Source organism: Pleuronectes platessa, chromosome 1 (assembly GCF_947347685.1).
Source record: "Pleuronectes platessa chromosome 1, fPlePla1.1, whole genome shotgun sequence".
In the NCBI taxonomy this organism is placed as follows: domain Eukaryota; kingdom Metazoa; phylum Chordata; class Actinopteri; order Pleuronectiformes; family Pleuronectidae; genus Pleuronectes; species Pleuronectes platessa.
The window spans coordinates 13,085,452-13,101,677 of NC_070626.1; the positions used below are offsets into that span (position 1 = coordinate 13,085,452).

At 44.4% G+C, this 16,226-nt stretch overlaps 1 protein-coding gene across 3 annotated transcripts in view; it reads right to left on the reverse strand.

The window, feature by feature from the left end:
• Window positions 1–16,226, reverse strand: part of LOC128425396 (semaphorin-4B) — a 49,278-nt gene that overhangs the window by 6,879 nt on the left and 26,173 nt on the right. For 2 of the 3 annotated variants that reach the window (XM_053412007.1, XM_053412086.1), the window contains exons 3-13: window positions 13,636–13,796; window positions 13,011–13,073; window positions 12,325–12,423; window positions 9,243–9,354; window positions 8,691–8,807; window positions 6,726–6,883; window positions 2,972–3,153; window positions 2,330–2,480; window positions 1,655–1,865; window positions 1,327–1,442; window positions 346–503 (exon numbers count right to left, since the gene is read on the reverse strand). In XM_053412007.1, coding sequence (XP_053267982.1) covers window positions 346–503; window positions 1,327–1,442; window positions 1,655–1,865; window positions 2,330–2,480; window positions 2,972–3,153; window positions 6,726–6,883; window positions 8,691–8,807; window positions 9,243–9,354; window positions 12,325–12,423; window positions 13,011–13,073; window positions 13,636–13,796 — 1,528 coding nt within the window. Of the gene's footprint in view, window positions 1–345; window positions 504–1,326; window positions 1,443–1,654; window positions 1,866–2,329; window positions 2,481–2,971; window positions 3,154–6,725; window positions 6,884–8,690; window positions 8,808–9,242; window positions 9,355–12,324; window positions 12,424–13,010; window positions 13,074–13,253; window positions 13,355–13,635; window positions 13,797–16,226 lie in introns of those variants that run through there. The other variant, XM_053412165.1, reaches the window with a different exon arrangement.

A 16,226-nucleotide genomic window follows, 5' to 3' on the forward strand; every position in this document is an offset into this window, starting at 1 on the left:
ATGGCCTTTGTTAGATTTAAGATAAAGTGCACAATAAAAAATCTAACTTCCTACAATTTGTCCAACGGTCCAAATATTAAAAAAACTCGAAATGATCGCACTGATAGTTTGTTTCATCCTCTTTATGTGTGACTACAGTTTGGTCTCTAGGTCTGAAGCACCTTTCAAACCTGTTATTTTGCTTCAGACTCTCTGATAGTCCAGACCAAACAAGGCACTGTAAAAAAGTGCCGTAAATGAATAGATACAGATTTAAGAACAGAGCTGTTTCAGACAAAAAAATGGAAAGTGGGCATTTAAAAAAATGTCAAACGTTTATCCGGTTATTTGAAACTGAGCTTGTACCTGTCAGGTGGAGCCATCCTGACGTCCCGACACAGCCGCCCAGTCCAGGCGCAGTACGGGTCTCTGGACAGCACACACTCTCCACAGCTCACGTAGTTGGAGCAGTTGGCCACAGGAACCTCCACCAGCCCAGAATAGGAGGAAACAAACAACAGACCCTGCGGATGAGACAACACCACGTGTGAGACGATGAGCGAGTCAAACTTATCTTCAGAAAGGTGAAAGCAGCACGGAAGAGATGCTCTGGTTTCAGTTTGGGGTTTTTGTTTCCAAGAAGAGGGACCATGCTAAAACAATTACTGAAGATGAACGGAGCAATATAACCCAAACAAAGGACTAACTCTGACCAGCTGAGTAATTGGACTGTGGGATTGTGGTCAGAACACATGGCAACCATGATAGTGGCTGCAAAGCTCAGTCCTCAATATATTGAATTTATTTTTTGTTGTTTTTAACACTTTTTAGATCTTCCTGCGTCACATCCATACACTTCCAGCATGACTGTAACGTTATTTTAACCGACACGCTGTGCACCCACAACTTCCCACAAGCGCAGTCTATTTTTAGCCCGTCTTATTTTCCCAGTATTAGATGGACATGATGTGGATTCTGTCTCAGGCCTTCGCATCCCTATTTGGAGCGAGGAATATACTCACAGAAAGTATCTTGGACTTTATTAGAATTACATAATCTTAGATAAGATTGCAGTTTGGCCCGGGGAGTGGCTATTATGTAATAAAGAGTGAAAAGGTAATGAAATTTAATAAACCCAGCTCCAGGCGGTGCTGTAACTCACAGGGAAAACTCTGTGGAGCGGCCCCAGAGGAACAGAAAAGGTCTGGGGCCACTTTGTGCTCTGGTTTTTTAACTTGAATTTGATCACGAACACAAACTGGTACAACGACATACATTATAGATGCGTGTTAAAGTTGTATTTGACCAAGATCGTATTCATGAAGTGGTGATAAAATGGTAATTCACCCTCTGAGGATCGAGTTCGATGTGTTGCACCGGCTGCGGCTCAGGAAACAGAATCAGCTCCTCGATGATGTGCATCTTATCGTTGGCGTTGATGGCCTTATGGAGTTTTCCATCGTCTGGGAGGCAGAGAAAATAAGAGTAAGTGACTTAAATTGAAGCCAGGGGACAGTTTATAAAGGAAAGAAGCAACGTGTGCTGTTTTTACATCACAACTCAAACCCACAAAAGTGTCATGGCAGGATAATACTGTATCTTTCCTTTTAAATATTTACCCTAAAGACAACGGAAACTTTCCATTATGATAAACATGTTGTGTAATGATCTGTACCTGTTCCAATGAAGAGCACGTCGTAAGCCCTCTCCATGCCCTGGATCTTGTGCACGGCGATCTGCGTGTAGCGCACGCTGCGTTTCAGCAGCAGGGGGGCGCTGCGGATCACGCTGTCCATCAGGAAGTGGTCCTTGACAAAGTTGAGCACTTTATCGGGCATGTGCAAAGACGACTGGATGTCCATTTGCCTGGCGTGGTTCGTCACACACTGTATGGGGAAAACAAATATTTATGAGGTGATATAAGGTGACGACCTATGACCTTGTGCTCATGTGTTACTGAACATGTTTGGTGTAAGAACGTCACACTCCTGTTTGGCTGATATTTAAAGGTTTAAATGGTGGTTTAAATAAATATCTACCAGTTTATCTGTTTTGCTCCAGGTACTTTCAAAGAGCTTCTGCTGTTAAAGTTCTGTTTAAACTGGCAAAGGAACTTAAAGAGGAGCATCTGCTTCCCATGAAGCTCCAGTCTACAGCTTCACCTGGATGTTTTGTTGCAGCCTGTAACTTACTTTTATGATAATAAAGTGGATATCAGGGATAGTAATCTTTAACAACTTGTTGTTACCTTATCTGTTACATAAACGTCTATCTACTCGTATGAGCAGCTGTGCAGATTTTAAACCCAGAGCAAGTAGTAATGTGACAGGATATTGCCTTCAGTACTCACCGCCCCGGGCCGTGGCTCTGGCACAGGGTGGTTGTAGGTGTACCACTGCTGTGTCTCCCTGTTGACCTCTCGGTAGCGCCCGCTGAACGCTCGCTCCACTTGGGCCATGGTGAAGGCGCACACCGCCGAGCTGCCCGAGGCTCCTTTATACCTGTGAGCAAAGGAAACTTTTATATCATTTCTTTTGTTTAAGATTGTGTGAATAGTGCAGATTTCTTCTTTGAAAATAAAACCTGACACAACACTGTAGACGACAAAACTGCGTGTTGTGACTGAGATTTTTAGTCTCACATTTAGAAACACTTCCTCACAGTAGCGTACAGTTCTCAGTCCATCCTCTCCGCAATTGTTGTTATTCTCACTGGGAAACATCTGCGGTGTGTACTCGAATGATTTCCACATAAAAGCCTTATCTTGTTGATACATTAATTAGACGTTGGGGTTGCACAAGCTCGTGTTGGTGCTTAAGCTCATTACAGCTGCTCTGAATCAGACGAGCAGAGACCCAATCGGCAGCGGGCCAACTTTGAGACCAGATATTAAATAAAAACTGCACTGGTGCGTAACCATAAACTCTACAAGGGCCAAAAATCAGGCGGATTCAACTGGCTGCACGTCCCAGTCCCTCCGTTTGTCTCGTACCACTGTGAGGTGAAGACGCCGTAGAAGACGGTGCTCTCCCAGCTGTCCCCAACCGGCTTCAGGACGAACATGTCCTGGATGATGTTGAAGGGGAAGCCGTCGTCGGGGAGGGAACACAGGAGCTGGGCCTTCAGGAACGTGGTCCATTTCTTCTGCAGCACCCGCTCGCCACCCACATCACCCTGTAAACAACATGTTAGAAAGGTTACAGGTATGACAAGTACTCCCAGCGGTTCTGTTCAGCTGAGGGCATTCAGGCTGATGAACGATAACGATCCACTGATGGACGTGGAAGGAGGTGCAGAGGAGGTGTCAGACTCCCAGGCAGGAGCTGCCACGGGGAGAAGGAAGAGCAACAGGAGAAATTCAATTTGTATTCCACTTGGCTGCAATGTGTGTTTCATGTGGTTGTGTATGGGCTTCTGAGAGCTGGACTTACTCAGCTAAAGTTCAGATTTTTAATTGAAACGTCTGCTCTAAGATTGCTGGGTGAGGGTAAAACCAGAGAGACATATATCACTGAAGCAGAGACGATAGCCAGTAGTTAGTGAGCGAGTCATTTGACCAGGGGACCGGTGGGAGGGGTCATGTGCACTGAAGGCTTCTAGTTTCCACATCACACTGCATCGTTTGGGACAGTGAAGGTCAAACATCCAATAAAGTAACAATAAGCAAAACACACTTTGAGTTGAAGTGTTGCAATCTAGTAACCGTTAGAAAGACCTGCGGTACTCTGAGTGGTTGTGTTGTATCACAGCTGGGATCCCTCCCTTTTATCCAGAGGGAGGTCAAACCAGGGAATCTAAAAGAGGTCACTGCGACTGTCGGGACCTCTTTCTTTCTCTCTTTTTTGAAAATTCAAAGCCAACTGGACTTTGTGCTGAACTACTCTCCTGTTATCCTGTAGCATATGTGTGGTACATTTATGCTGAATGACAAAGGATATTTCAACAATAATATGTTAAGGCCAAAAAGGCTCCCCACATAAAAAAAAGCCTTAGAACAAAATGTCAGTTGTCTTTGAAGGCGAGGGAGCTGGTGAAATGGAAAACAAACAGAGCAGGCACTTTAAGCCATCACAAGATGCTCACATAAACAGTTATCAGAGGATTCTGCTATGACTGGCAATTATCAAAACGCTTGTGAGCACACAGCAGAAGAAACTCCTCCCAAAAGCTGCAGCAGCTGGACGAGGAGGAGGAGGACGAGGAGGAGGAAGAGGATGAAGAGCAGGGCCAAAACAAGTGGCCTCGCCCAATCTCGGGACGGTTCTCCTGCCTCATATCCAAACTATCCCGTCGGCCTTCGGAGTGACTCCTACACTGCAGCACAGAGGAGGGAATCAGCCTTGAGGAGATAATAACATGCAAAACTGTAACTACCTCCGTTTCCTCCTCTGTCGTACCACACAAACAATCAGCTCGCTCTCCGTCGAGGTGAAACCCCGAGGGACTGATGTGGGGCCCGGGAGCCAATTACTAGGCTGTGGTAGTCGCCTGTCCTCATAATGAGGAGACCACATTCCTGCTCTCTCAGCTGTCCACCGCCATCGTTGTTGTGCTCCACTGCTCAGCTTGTACTTTCAATCGTATCGGGCCACTCCCCCATTTGTAGTTGCCCCCTCAAAAAATATGCCCGATCCTTTTTTTTTTTTGCTGTCGCACATTGCTCTCTAAGATCTTTATCTTTTCAGATTCCTCACATTTGTCAACCTGACAACTTGAAGAAGAAGAAGTTAAGAAGGTTGCGCTGCTCAATGCTCATAATCCGCCTGCTTTCCACAGTCGCTCAGAGTGCACACACCTGAATAAACAAAAGAAAGAGGGAGTGGATCGAGGGAGGGCGAGCAGATAGGAAAGAGGGGAGAAAAACAACAACTCGGAAGCAGAGTTACTTGGCAAACACAAGTAAAACAGTAGTTAGAACACCAGGAAAACCCGGACGAGACTTTCATCTTATCTTATCTTACGAAAAACGAAGATCAACCAAAAATGTTTCCAATATTAAAATCGGACGGGGAGCGGCCTCCATGCCTCGGTGTTACCGAACTGGAGTTCACAGGGAGTGGAGTCCGAGGATAAAGAGTAAGAATGGTGATAGAAAGTCTGCAGTAAATCAGACGCTGGTTTAACAGGGATATTTGAGACTCGTCTGATGGGGCCAGTTATAATGATGCTAATGGATTATAGTCTAATGCAGAGGTGGTGCCAGAACAGTGAGGTGAGGCACAGACGCCGTGAGGTGACGGGGACAGGTGCATGCACGTGTTCAGAACAAGGTAGAAGCAGCAGTGACTGTGAGATGCAGCTTAAAACACTCTGATTGCTGGAATTTGCTTCAAAATCATGTTTCTTTTCAGAGTGGGAGACATGAAAAGATAAAGACTATCTCATTTTAGGCCTGTGAAGTTCATACATCCATCCTTCCCCCAGACTAACTGTGAACAAAGATCCATATTTCCACGGTCACAATCGATGACTCGTGATTTAAATTGTTTTATCTTAGTACTAAACATTAATCCTCATAAAACCAGCCTCAGATCTGTAGAGCATCATTTGTTCATCTGTAACAAAGCAACGAGGGTTCAGCAGTGAGAGTTTTGTACGATGTTAGTTAAAGGACGTTAGTTTGCAACAAGTGGTTTGCAAAAGTAGAGGTTTTTGGAATGGTGGAATTCCTCTGCGTCATCTTCACAAAAAGGTTTGTTCATGTTCTTGAGTGTTTACCCAGTGAACTGGAGAATGAACCACCTGCAGCACAACTGTACTGACACAGAGCAGCATGTGAACAGACAAGAAACAGTACAGCTGCATTCCAGGGAAATAAAGGCGCTTTTCTAAAGCTGAGCAAACCATTCTCCTGTGTCTGTTGCACAGCTCATCTGCAGCAGGTTGCCACAGACCGGGGGCCTTTCTGTCACTGATTTCCATATATAGAACGCCGGCTGCGAGAGGTGTCACAGCACTGAGTGCCAGAGCCGAGCAGGACCAAGTCATTAAGATGTCACTTAAGATTACATGCTGTCCCCGCGATTACTCGCATTACTGCCTCTATGAACAAGAGGCATAAGTCGGGGAGGGAGGCTGAGTGCATGTATTTCAGGCTGCTTCATAGCCGTTTAATTGATCTGATGACAGGTGAGAAAAGATAGAGTCTGCACTTCACTATTCTGGGTTATTGACCAAACTAAATTCTTGGAGGAGGACGAGGAGAAAGAATGACGTCAACAGTTTAATTATTCGAGTACCTTCCGCAGCCTGCGCACTTTACCTGAAGCAAAAAGTAGAAGAGCGGGAGACGCATTTCTTATTGCTGCCAAGCCCCCTTGAATACTAATAAAGCTCAACGCGCTGCTCGAGAAAAGGCGCAGAGCTGGAGGGACGGACGAGTGCAGCTGACATTGTGAGGGAGATGGTGGGAGAGGGGGAGATGACACTGCGGAGAAGAGGGAGAGCGGGAGGGGAGGAGGGAGGGGGAGTCAGGCGAGGGGAAACCAAATCTGTTGAAAACATGTTTGTACAGTCAAACAGGGAAAAAAAGGCTTTCATGAACCAGTGACAGATTCCCACTGCGTCTCCCCAGAGATGATGTACAGTGAGACGTTACCAGACGTGCTCCGACACGGCAGCACCCAGCCTTCTTTTGAGGTAACTCTATCAGGATTAGTGAGAGAGAGGACTTGAGCCCTGCTCGGCCTCCTTCTTTTGCGTGACCGCCTTGCGTAACACACCCGCCCCAGTCCCGGGTGACTAACCTTACACACGCGAGCGATCCTCGACACAATGGTGTTGTCAAAGAAGTCAAATTCTTTGCCCGCCTCGCTGAAGAAGAAGTAGATTTTGTCGTCGTCGCCCACAGGGTTGCCCGCTGGCTGGCTCTCCTCGATGTAAGCTGACCCCACAAAGATGGGATCTGTCATGAATAGAAAAACACAAAAAGAAACATGTTGGACTTTTACCATTGATGGATGTTTGTATTCATTCATCATCACACATTGTACAACAGTCTTAATGATGTATGCAGGACTGAAAAGGCAGAACACACACATGGCCTCCTGGTGAATCCTGCGGAGGATCTCCTGCTGTGCTCTAAAACGGGCTCCTCCAGACATTCTGCCGACTCATACTAGGTAGCAGGTCGGAGAAACTCAGCAGAAAGTCCACAGGCTCTTACTCATTACCTTCTCACAGAGAGCCCCTCCGGAGAATGTCCGGAGGTTCTCTAGAGTTCAGTGTATGGTTGTAAAGAATCAGAGATTTTTCATTTAACATCCAAATCAATAAATCTTTGATTTCCAATAAACATTAAACACATTTTTTGATGTTAAGGGACAGTTTCCTCACATCAAACCAAGTTTTAAAGGGGAAATATTATGAAAATTCCACTTTTGTAGTGCTTCTACACGTTAATTTGGATATCTGGCACGTCTACCGTCTCAAAAACTCTTGAAAAAAACAACTCCCGCGATTTGTTGTGGTTCCTCTATGTAAGAAACGATACGCTAGAGTGCGTCGAATGGGAATACGACCGAAATAAACGTCATAGTCACACCATGCACATGTAGGGAGTCTCGCTACATGGCCTTGGACGAGCGAGCTAACGCTAGCTCGCAAGCCCGGCTCCCCTAGCTCCCTAGGATCTCCCCCCGGCTAGCGTTAGCTTGCGAGCTATTCGGGCCGGTGGAGCCCGGCTAGCGTTAGCTCGCTGCGGCTACCCGTCAGACATTTAAGTGGCCGCATAAACAAGGGACCCCCGGGACACCTCTAAACGTTGACTCAACAGTGTGGAAGGATGCTGCTGCTGCACCAGCTCAAGTTCCCACTGCTCCCACTGCGGGGCTGCGCTGGGGAGCTGGGGCTCTCGCAGCCAGGCTTCGGCCCACCTGACTCTGGTTCAAAACGAAATGGTTGCAAGATTGTATCTTCGTCTCCAGCAGCCATATTTCTACAGAGGTAATGGATAGCTAAAAATCTGGGTGTCTGTATCTCGTGAAGGAGGGAGGGGGGGTGAGGGGGGGCAGGGCACTCAAAACAGGTCAATCTGAGGAGGGCTGTTTTAAATGATCCTTGTGGTATTTTGACCAAAATATATTAAAGACATTTCATTAAGACCCCAAGGAACCATATCAACTGTGGTAAAATGGGCATAATATGTCCCCTTTAAGACTTTTCAGCTAATTCTCAACAGCGTACAGACGTTCCTTTAAATTTTCCCCAGAGAAAAATACATTTGTATGGTCGCCAAAAATGGAAATTGCCAGGAAACAATTTCTGCATCAGCTCCATCGCTTTTCCTCAGTGCATCTCTGAACAGAATTCCGAAAAGAAACTGTCTGGGTTTCTGCAGGAGGGCTGGGTCATGCAGCCCTGGCAGACAAGAGGAGGCAGCGTCCTCTGTATAATTGTACTCAGATGTCTCATCAGCAGCACTCTGCTTGAATTACAGAGATCAAAAAGACAAGAGAGGTCCTAATTGTGTGCAACGTGCATCTTAGTCTGGCAAAACCGGTGGAAGCCGGCTGAGGCGCTTTTGATGTGCATGTGGGTCGAGTGATAGGACCGAGCTCACGCAACCTCGGAGCGCTCGTCTCTCGGGCAGCATGTGTTAGCGACTGTGCCGTGCTAATAACCCCTACTGTTGGAGCTTATCTGCTCTGTAGCGTACATGATGGAGGATGTGTAGAAGAAAAAAAAGATCTCATGGGATAAATGGCGTTTACCTTGCAGCCATTTTAAAGAGTTTTCAGTCTTCAGTGCCGTTCCCTGACCCAGGCTCTTGTAAATGACTGGCTCATTCCCTTGGAAGTTGCTGACTGTACCAGTGTACAATTCACCATCTGTCAGAAAACAAAAGGGGAAGACGAAGAGTTTTAATTATGAACTTGATTTGCCATTAATTAAACACGATAAATTATGAAGAAATCATGAGCTGTGAGACTGTTTAACTAAGTCATTGATAGCTCCGAGGGAGAGGGATCTGCAAATCATCTCCTTAGCTCATATCCAGCTCCACTATTTACTAATTGCTTGTTAAGGAAGTTGAAAACAAACAAGAGTCTGTTGGTGCTTGGCTACTTATCAGACGTCAGCATTAGCAGGCAGCTCACGACTCATTACTGAATCAAAGACGCAGGAAGCGTCAGAGCAGCTTCACCACCAGCTGAGCCAGTTCTCAGAGTCTCCTCCCGGACGGAAACCAGTCACAACAACATCATGTTTTATTTTTCACAAGTGACATAAAGGAAGAAGAAAGTTCATATATGACAACATACCAACGATGATGGCAGTGGATTTGTACTCTGGATTAAAGGGGCAGCGACTGCGCCCATCTTCCATCACGACCTCGCCCACTTGGTCTCTCTCCAGCGTGAACGTTGACGTGTTCTGGAGACAGACACAAATAGCAAACGTCCCTCAGGCACAGACCAATAAAATTCTGCTTACGGTAAAGAGTGAGCTAAGGTGAGCTCAGCGGCGTCGAGCTCAATCTGTCATTTACAGATTGCACAGAGAACACTGAGACTTTCTGAGTTCAGTCACACTGTGTGTCTGTGGGATAAATAAACATTGCTATGCAGTATAGACAATTCAGTTATTTCTTTAAATAACAAATCCCACAAAAGGAGAACAATCAACCAATCTGAAATAGAGCTTCTACTATTGACACAGCTAAGGTGGTTTATTCTGTTGTTCTGTTGTCACGAATTTTCAGTAATGTGCATTAATCTCGTCCTCAATATAGTCCTTGAATATTCACTATTGTTGGTTTTATTCTTGTCATGGCATTCGTTGGCATGTAGAAAAATTATAGAATAAGGTCACGTTCACAGATTGGACCAGACTCTGACCAGACTAACCTATTAAATTCAGTTTCTCTTCACTAGGTCTCACTTCTGGAGGATTGTAAGGTTTTCTGAAAGAGTCATTCATAGTATTTCATTGATAATAAAAACTCTGATATGGCTTCAGTCTATTAAGAGATCATAAAACACTTGTAAGGTATTTTAGTACGTATGGATCATCCATATGTATCTGGTATATTGTTTTCCGGTGTTTCTACACTAGGCAGGACCACAGTAGGTGTGTCAGTCGACAGTTTATTATGTCTGTGTAGCTCCGATGGACTTTTTCAAATCTGAGAGAAAAAACACCTCATAGTGACATTGGTTGTGTAATTTCAGGGTTGGGCTTTTTAACAGAAATCCTGCGTCACAAACAATGGAGAGAGTTTGTCGGATGTTTGTATCGAACGGGCAGGGAGGGGAAGGAAAGTCTGGATGACGTCTTTGTTTGACCAACTGCCCAAAACCCAAATACATTCAACTGGCTAAAATATAAAAACAGAGAAAAACAACGTAACCACAGATTTGAGAAACTGAAATAAGCAGGTGTTTGGCAATTTTGCTAAACTAACTCAAATAAAAACCAGTAGTTTAGGATCACATATCACGAAAATTGACACATTCATTATAAACTTTATCTTCAAATCTGTCTCCTGCAGTTTAGTGGAAGTCATTGGAATGAAAATCAAAGAGCAAAACACTACATTACCACCAAAAATCCAACAGAAGATAATATGACTGCTTTTCACCACAACTGTTAAATCCTGCAAAAGCCTCAAATCAGCTGCAGCTGAATGTTAGAAGATATTTTAACATAGAAAGAAGACAATAGCTTTGTCCCCTTAGGCCTTTGTTAAAAGTGCTTCTGACTTCTAACACTGTAGAATAGATCTTCTTCTGTCAGTATGAACAGATGAACAACCACAGCGACCAATGGCTGTCATTCGAGCACATAACTCTGCCAAGGCCAAACAATCCTGCACATGATTTTGTAGTTCTTATTGGAGAAACATAACATCATTATTCAATATTAGTCGTTTAAATAATTGAAAAAAGTAAAACGAAATTTGTGCCTAAATACGCATTTGCACCAAATCTGATGCTCAATGTTAAATAAATATAAGGAAATGGACGGAACATTCTCTCTGCTGTATTTGTTCACGTCCTCTGCAGCAGTACCACCAAAAATCATGTGGGGGCGATGCAGCCAATAATTAAAGCATGACGACCATAAGACAGGAAGAACTTTATGTTGAGACTTTGTGAGTTGGTAAGTTGGACAACCACTGTTTACAGAACGGTCCCCTTTTGCCTCTTTCTTCAGGGAAAAAATGCCAGAACCTTTTCCACCATCGGCATGTTTGTCGTTTTCAAAAACTCTCAACTTTGCACTGCCCCCTGGTGGATGTATTGCTTATCAACAACGCCAGTGTCAACGTGGGTAGTGATGGTTAAGTCGGATGCGTCTCTGTTTGTTAGTAAAGGCAGCACAAATAAACCTCGACTAGATTCTGATTGAAAACATTACCTCCTTGATGGAGGTGATGAAGCCTTTCCATCTACCATATGGAAATATGAGCACTGAATTAAGATGAGCATGACAAAATATATGTGGGCAATTTGCAGTTATAGCAATTTATTTTCCTAATAATGAAATTAGTAAGTAAAAGTGCCTCCGGTGACTGGAGAACCTTCCCATGCTTCGTCATTGTTTTACTCAGAGCTTGTTTTAACTCATGTCTGTCGCTCTGATTGTTTAGCAGATCCTCTCCGCTGCAGTGTCCTGCTTCAGCCCGCTGTTAAACCCCAACACTGTATCGAGAAAGGCTATAAAAATAAAACATTTATTAATGTTAATATTAAGCATCTCTGAGAGTGTCTGGCAGGGAGATCGTGGCGGGTGACACACACACACACACAGAGACAGAGACAGAGAGAGAGAGAGAGAGAGAGAGAGAGAGAGAGAGAGAGAGAGAGAGAGTGTCCTGGGCTCTGTCACCATGATGAGTGTTGATCCGACTGGGCTCTGACTTGCTTGGAATCTGGGTTCAGGGCCTAAAGTTCCAGCCAAGTCATCTTCAGTGTGAGACGTCCCGGTTTTTCTTTCCCTCTGACGTCAAACAGGAGAGTTTACAGTCCTGCTTGAAGAGCTGAGCCGTCACCAGGCTCCACTGCCCCCCCCCCCTCTATTACTGAAATCAATGTCATCCTGCTGCCGGTTTGCACTCGCTCCACATGTACTCCTCCGCTAGATAAACAGATCTACTGCTTCCCGCTTTGCTGGAAACCACACATCTCATGTACCCCCTGTTGACTTGTCCGGCTAAAGTGTCTCAGCAGGGTTCGGTTACGCTCGGATAACAACAGATCCAACACTGACTTGGTGGATAAAAGAGTTTGGTTCATACATAAATAAAAAAAAAAAAAGAATTCTCTCATGGAGTAGAGATAAGTTTCTTTAATAGCAGGAGAAAAATGAACACTTGGAGGAGACTGGGAGGACTTTACTTACTATATAGGTGCAGAGCGGACTGAAAGCGAAGGTGCCACACACATAGAGATGAGTGCTGTTCAGCCGGAGAAGAATTTTGATGTAATTGAAGCAATCAGTCTGGATGTGGAACAAATGGAGAAAGAGAGAGTGAGTTCTTTGATTCCACAAAATTCTTTACAACTGAATGAGTTTACTTTTTTTTTGAAGAGCTCCTTAAAATCTCCTCCTGAAATACTGAGCAAACCTCACAGAGCACAAATACTTCAGAAACTGTTACGACAGATATTCCCTTTTCTCAAACCCTGCTGGGTAAACCTCCCAGTATCACACAGCGGTTGCCTGGTGAGCTCCCAGTAATGCACAGATCAGAGCGGTACTCTGCAGAACACAGATTACCGGGGCTTGTCGCCCAGGGAAACAACAGCTGGCATGACAACAAGGCAACAGACACGCAGAGAGAAAGAAGTCTTACAACAAAAAAAAAAGAGCAATTCCCTGGCGAGGCTGTACACGCTCTACAAATCCATTTGTAACCGGTGTAAAAGGTTTGTTAACATTAAACTCGATGCCCCTTTTATCCTCCCACAGTCAGTTACAGGAGAACACAAGGAGAGAGCAAACAACATGGAAATCCAGGCGATTCTTTGAGAACTGTTTTTGAAAGTTACTTTCAAAAATGTTATTTTGGAGAAGAAGCCACTCACCTCCAGGCTCTTCCCTTTGAAGCTGCACTCCTCTCTCTTTCCTGCAGGAGTGCCCCACGTCAGCTGAAGATGAAACAGAATCGCTGAATAAGTCATGTGAAAATCAGGGAACCATGCTGACTCGGCTGTTCTTCAATGAAGTCATGTATGGAGCAGATCAAAACCTCAAAACTCTTAATTATTTTAATGGCCAAACAACAAAGATTTGTTGAGATTTAACACAGAATATTTCTATGTACAAACCACATCATTAAAGCTAGGGTTGGTAATCCTGGGAAAGCCTCTCCAGCTTGTGAAGACTCTGTTCATGTGCAGTGAGAGATCAGGCAGGCAGGTCGGCTAGTGACAGACAGGCCCACCAACCAATCATTTCATTGGTCCAAAGATCGTGTTTATATAGTCTTGCAAGGGCTTTTTTTCAGACAACTTTATTTATTGACACAAATCGGGACAAAGAGGCTTTCAACAAATAATATAAAAAGTGTTTTCGAAATAACCAGCCCAACCTTAAACTCTGACTGCTGCTTAAATGAGTCTCATAGCGTCTGTTACAACCATGATCCCAGTGAGAGTAAACCCTCATGTTCCTAAACAAAAGCCCACTCCTGACTGTTGACATGCTCACGTTCTTCTGCAGCTTGGTCTTGCTGATGTCCGAGAGGCTGAGGGCGAACAGCGCCTCCCTGGCTCCGACGTACAGCATGTCGTCCTCCTGGCTGAGCAGCAGAGACGTGTAATTGAAGACGCCGTCCGCAGAGAATCTCTTGGCCGACCTCTCCTTGGCGTCTGGGAAGGAGCAGAAAAATAAACACGCAGGGAAGATTATCACCTTGTAGCAGGACGGACACAGACAGGAACAGACTGGTGTACAACGTTTCATGCTGCATAAAGTATGTGAACACATGAACATGCTCACAAGCAGATAGATTTTGCATTTCCTCAAACCATAAATGATTTCCTCTTCCACAGTAGGAAGGATTTCACAGTGACGAAAAAATTTAACACGTGCAGTCTGCAAAACAAACTTTGAGATGGGTTCTTCACTTCCAATGAGAAAACAACCACTCACGCTAAAAGTGCTAAAGCTACACGATAAAAGCTGATTTAATGAAGTAATACATAGTGTTGTTTACTGGAAGTTGACAACGATTGTGCTGCAATTTAATTTGGGACATAACCTGCACCAAAAACTAATTCTAAAACTTCTACCAAAGAATCTACAGCAGCCCAGCATGTTGCATTATCTTTGTTTTCTCTATCAACCAATGATTTTGAGAGAAAAGTTACGCACATTTTGTATACAGTATATATAAAAATAAAAATGTATTCAGAGTAATGCAAAATAACTGATCTATTCTAATCAAGAATATTATGCCTCATTCTCAGGCTTGCTGAAATGGGAAATCCAGACAAAAAGCTCTTTAAATATAATTTATCATTTCTTTTCATTTAATAGTTTATAGTCAGCAGGATTGCGTAAAATGGTCAAAGGAAGAGCCCTTTTCATTAGGGAGTGGATTTGATAAAGGGGATGTTTCACATTGCAAGGTGCAGCGCTTTCTGTGACTCTTATGTGAACGCCTCAAGAGATAATGCAGAGATTAAAGTCTTATTTAAAGGACTGAGATCTTTTGTGTCTGTGTAATTTGGTGTGGCTCGACTGAATTTGGGCCTTGGTGGAGGTGTGTGCTCTACTGAGAGTCATTCTAGTTCACACTCGTTTCTCCTACATTCAGAAAGTTAGTAATCATGCTAATAGTGGAACCGCGAAGAACAAGTTTAATTTCTTGTGTAACGTGATCTAATCCCTCCCAAAGTTTATGGAGATGGAGAAAAGTGTTTTGTTCTAACGCTTTGGCTTCACTTCATATGTATTGGCAGTGTTTGATTCAACCTCAAACCACCAACGACTAATAATAATACATTTATTTGAATAGCACCATCTTCACAAAAAGCCATGGCAAAACATGATTGAACTAAAATAAAAGGTATCGTACGCATGACACAAATCTCCATAAGTTGACCTCTGTCCTTTAGGCCTCTGAAAGTCTCTGTCAAAGCTTCAGAGGGAGCCTCATCCAGCAGGACACAGACCAAGTGGACAGACATGACTCTACGTCCCACCCCTGCACATCACAACACACAGTGCTGCGCTTCTGTCAAACCCGTTTATGATACAAAGCTCTCGTTGAGCATGTAGTCATGTCTGTATTCCTCACTTCTGTCCAGCAGCTACAGTAGCACCATGAGAACATGTCACGTGACCACGTCCACACTTTCCTGCACTGGCCTGCTTTGTCTTTGCTCTGCTCAGCACCTGCAGCAGCGTATGAGCTTTATTGACATGTCCTCGGCTGCTCGTCCACCATCTTCACATGGATCTTTTTAGCGCCGGGCTTTAAGTCCAGTGAGTCACTTTCCCCCCGTCATCGCTCCTTCCCCTGCAGCCTCTACGGAGCACAGACTCACTGTATACATTCCTCTTTTTATAACATTTCCTTCAGCTTTGCAATCGACTCCAGCTTGCCACTGTGAAAGTGAAGTTTGTGAGAGGTGGGAGTTGATGTTTGGAGCCTGTTTTGGTAAGCAGCATGAGGTCTGACAGCTGTTCACTCTTTAGGTGGACTCACTGGATAAACTGCTTAAAAACAGTTCATTTAAAAAGGCCAACACCAGCTCTAAGAAATCCTGGGAAACGGTTTATATACTATGGGACCATCAAACTTTGTGACCGAGCCCAGGCCGAGGGGGACGTCATCACTTGGTACTGCAGACTAACGACACAGGATACAGTTCATGCAATCACATACTTGTGAATCCTTTTTTTTTCTTTATCTGCTTCAAACTTTGCTGTTTTTCTGACCATATTTGTAAATGTTTATCTGTGGTGTCCCATTCCAAGCATGTTAAACAAACTCCATGTTCCCCCCCGAGCCAAAATGCTGGGGGTCACGGTCTCCATTTGCTTGTCCAAATAAGTGGCTTGTATCTGGGGTTGTAAACACTAATATTTGCTGCAGTTAAAACCATTTACAGCCTGTCTCCGCCCCCCTCCCCTCTGTGTATAACCAGAAAACCTGAATTTTAGACACTTCTGAGCAGGAGAGAGACCAGCAGTGCATTAATCTCCGGCACTCCAGGTGGTGCGTTGGGCCGTAATGCAAATGGAATAGCAATAAATGTTTACAACCCACAACTTAAACTTTTCAATATGCT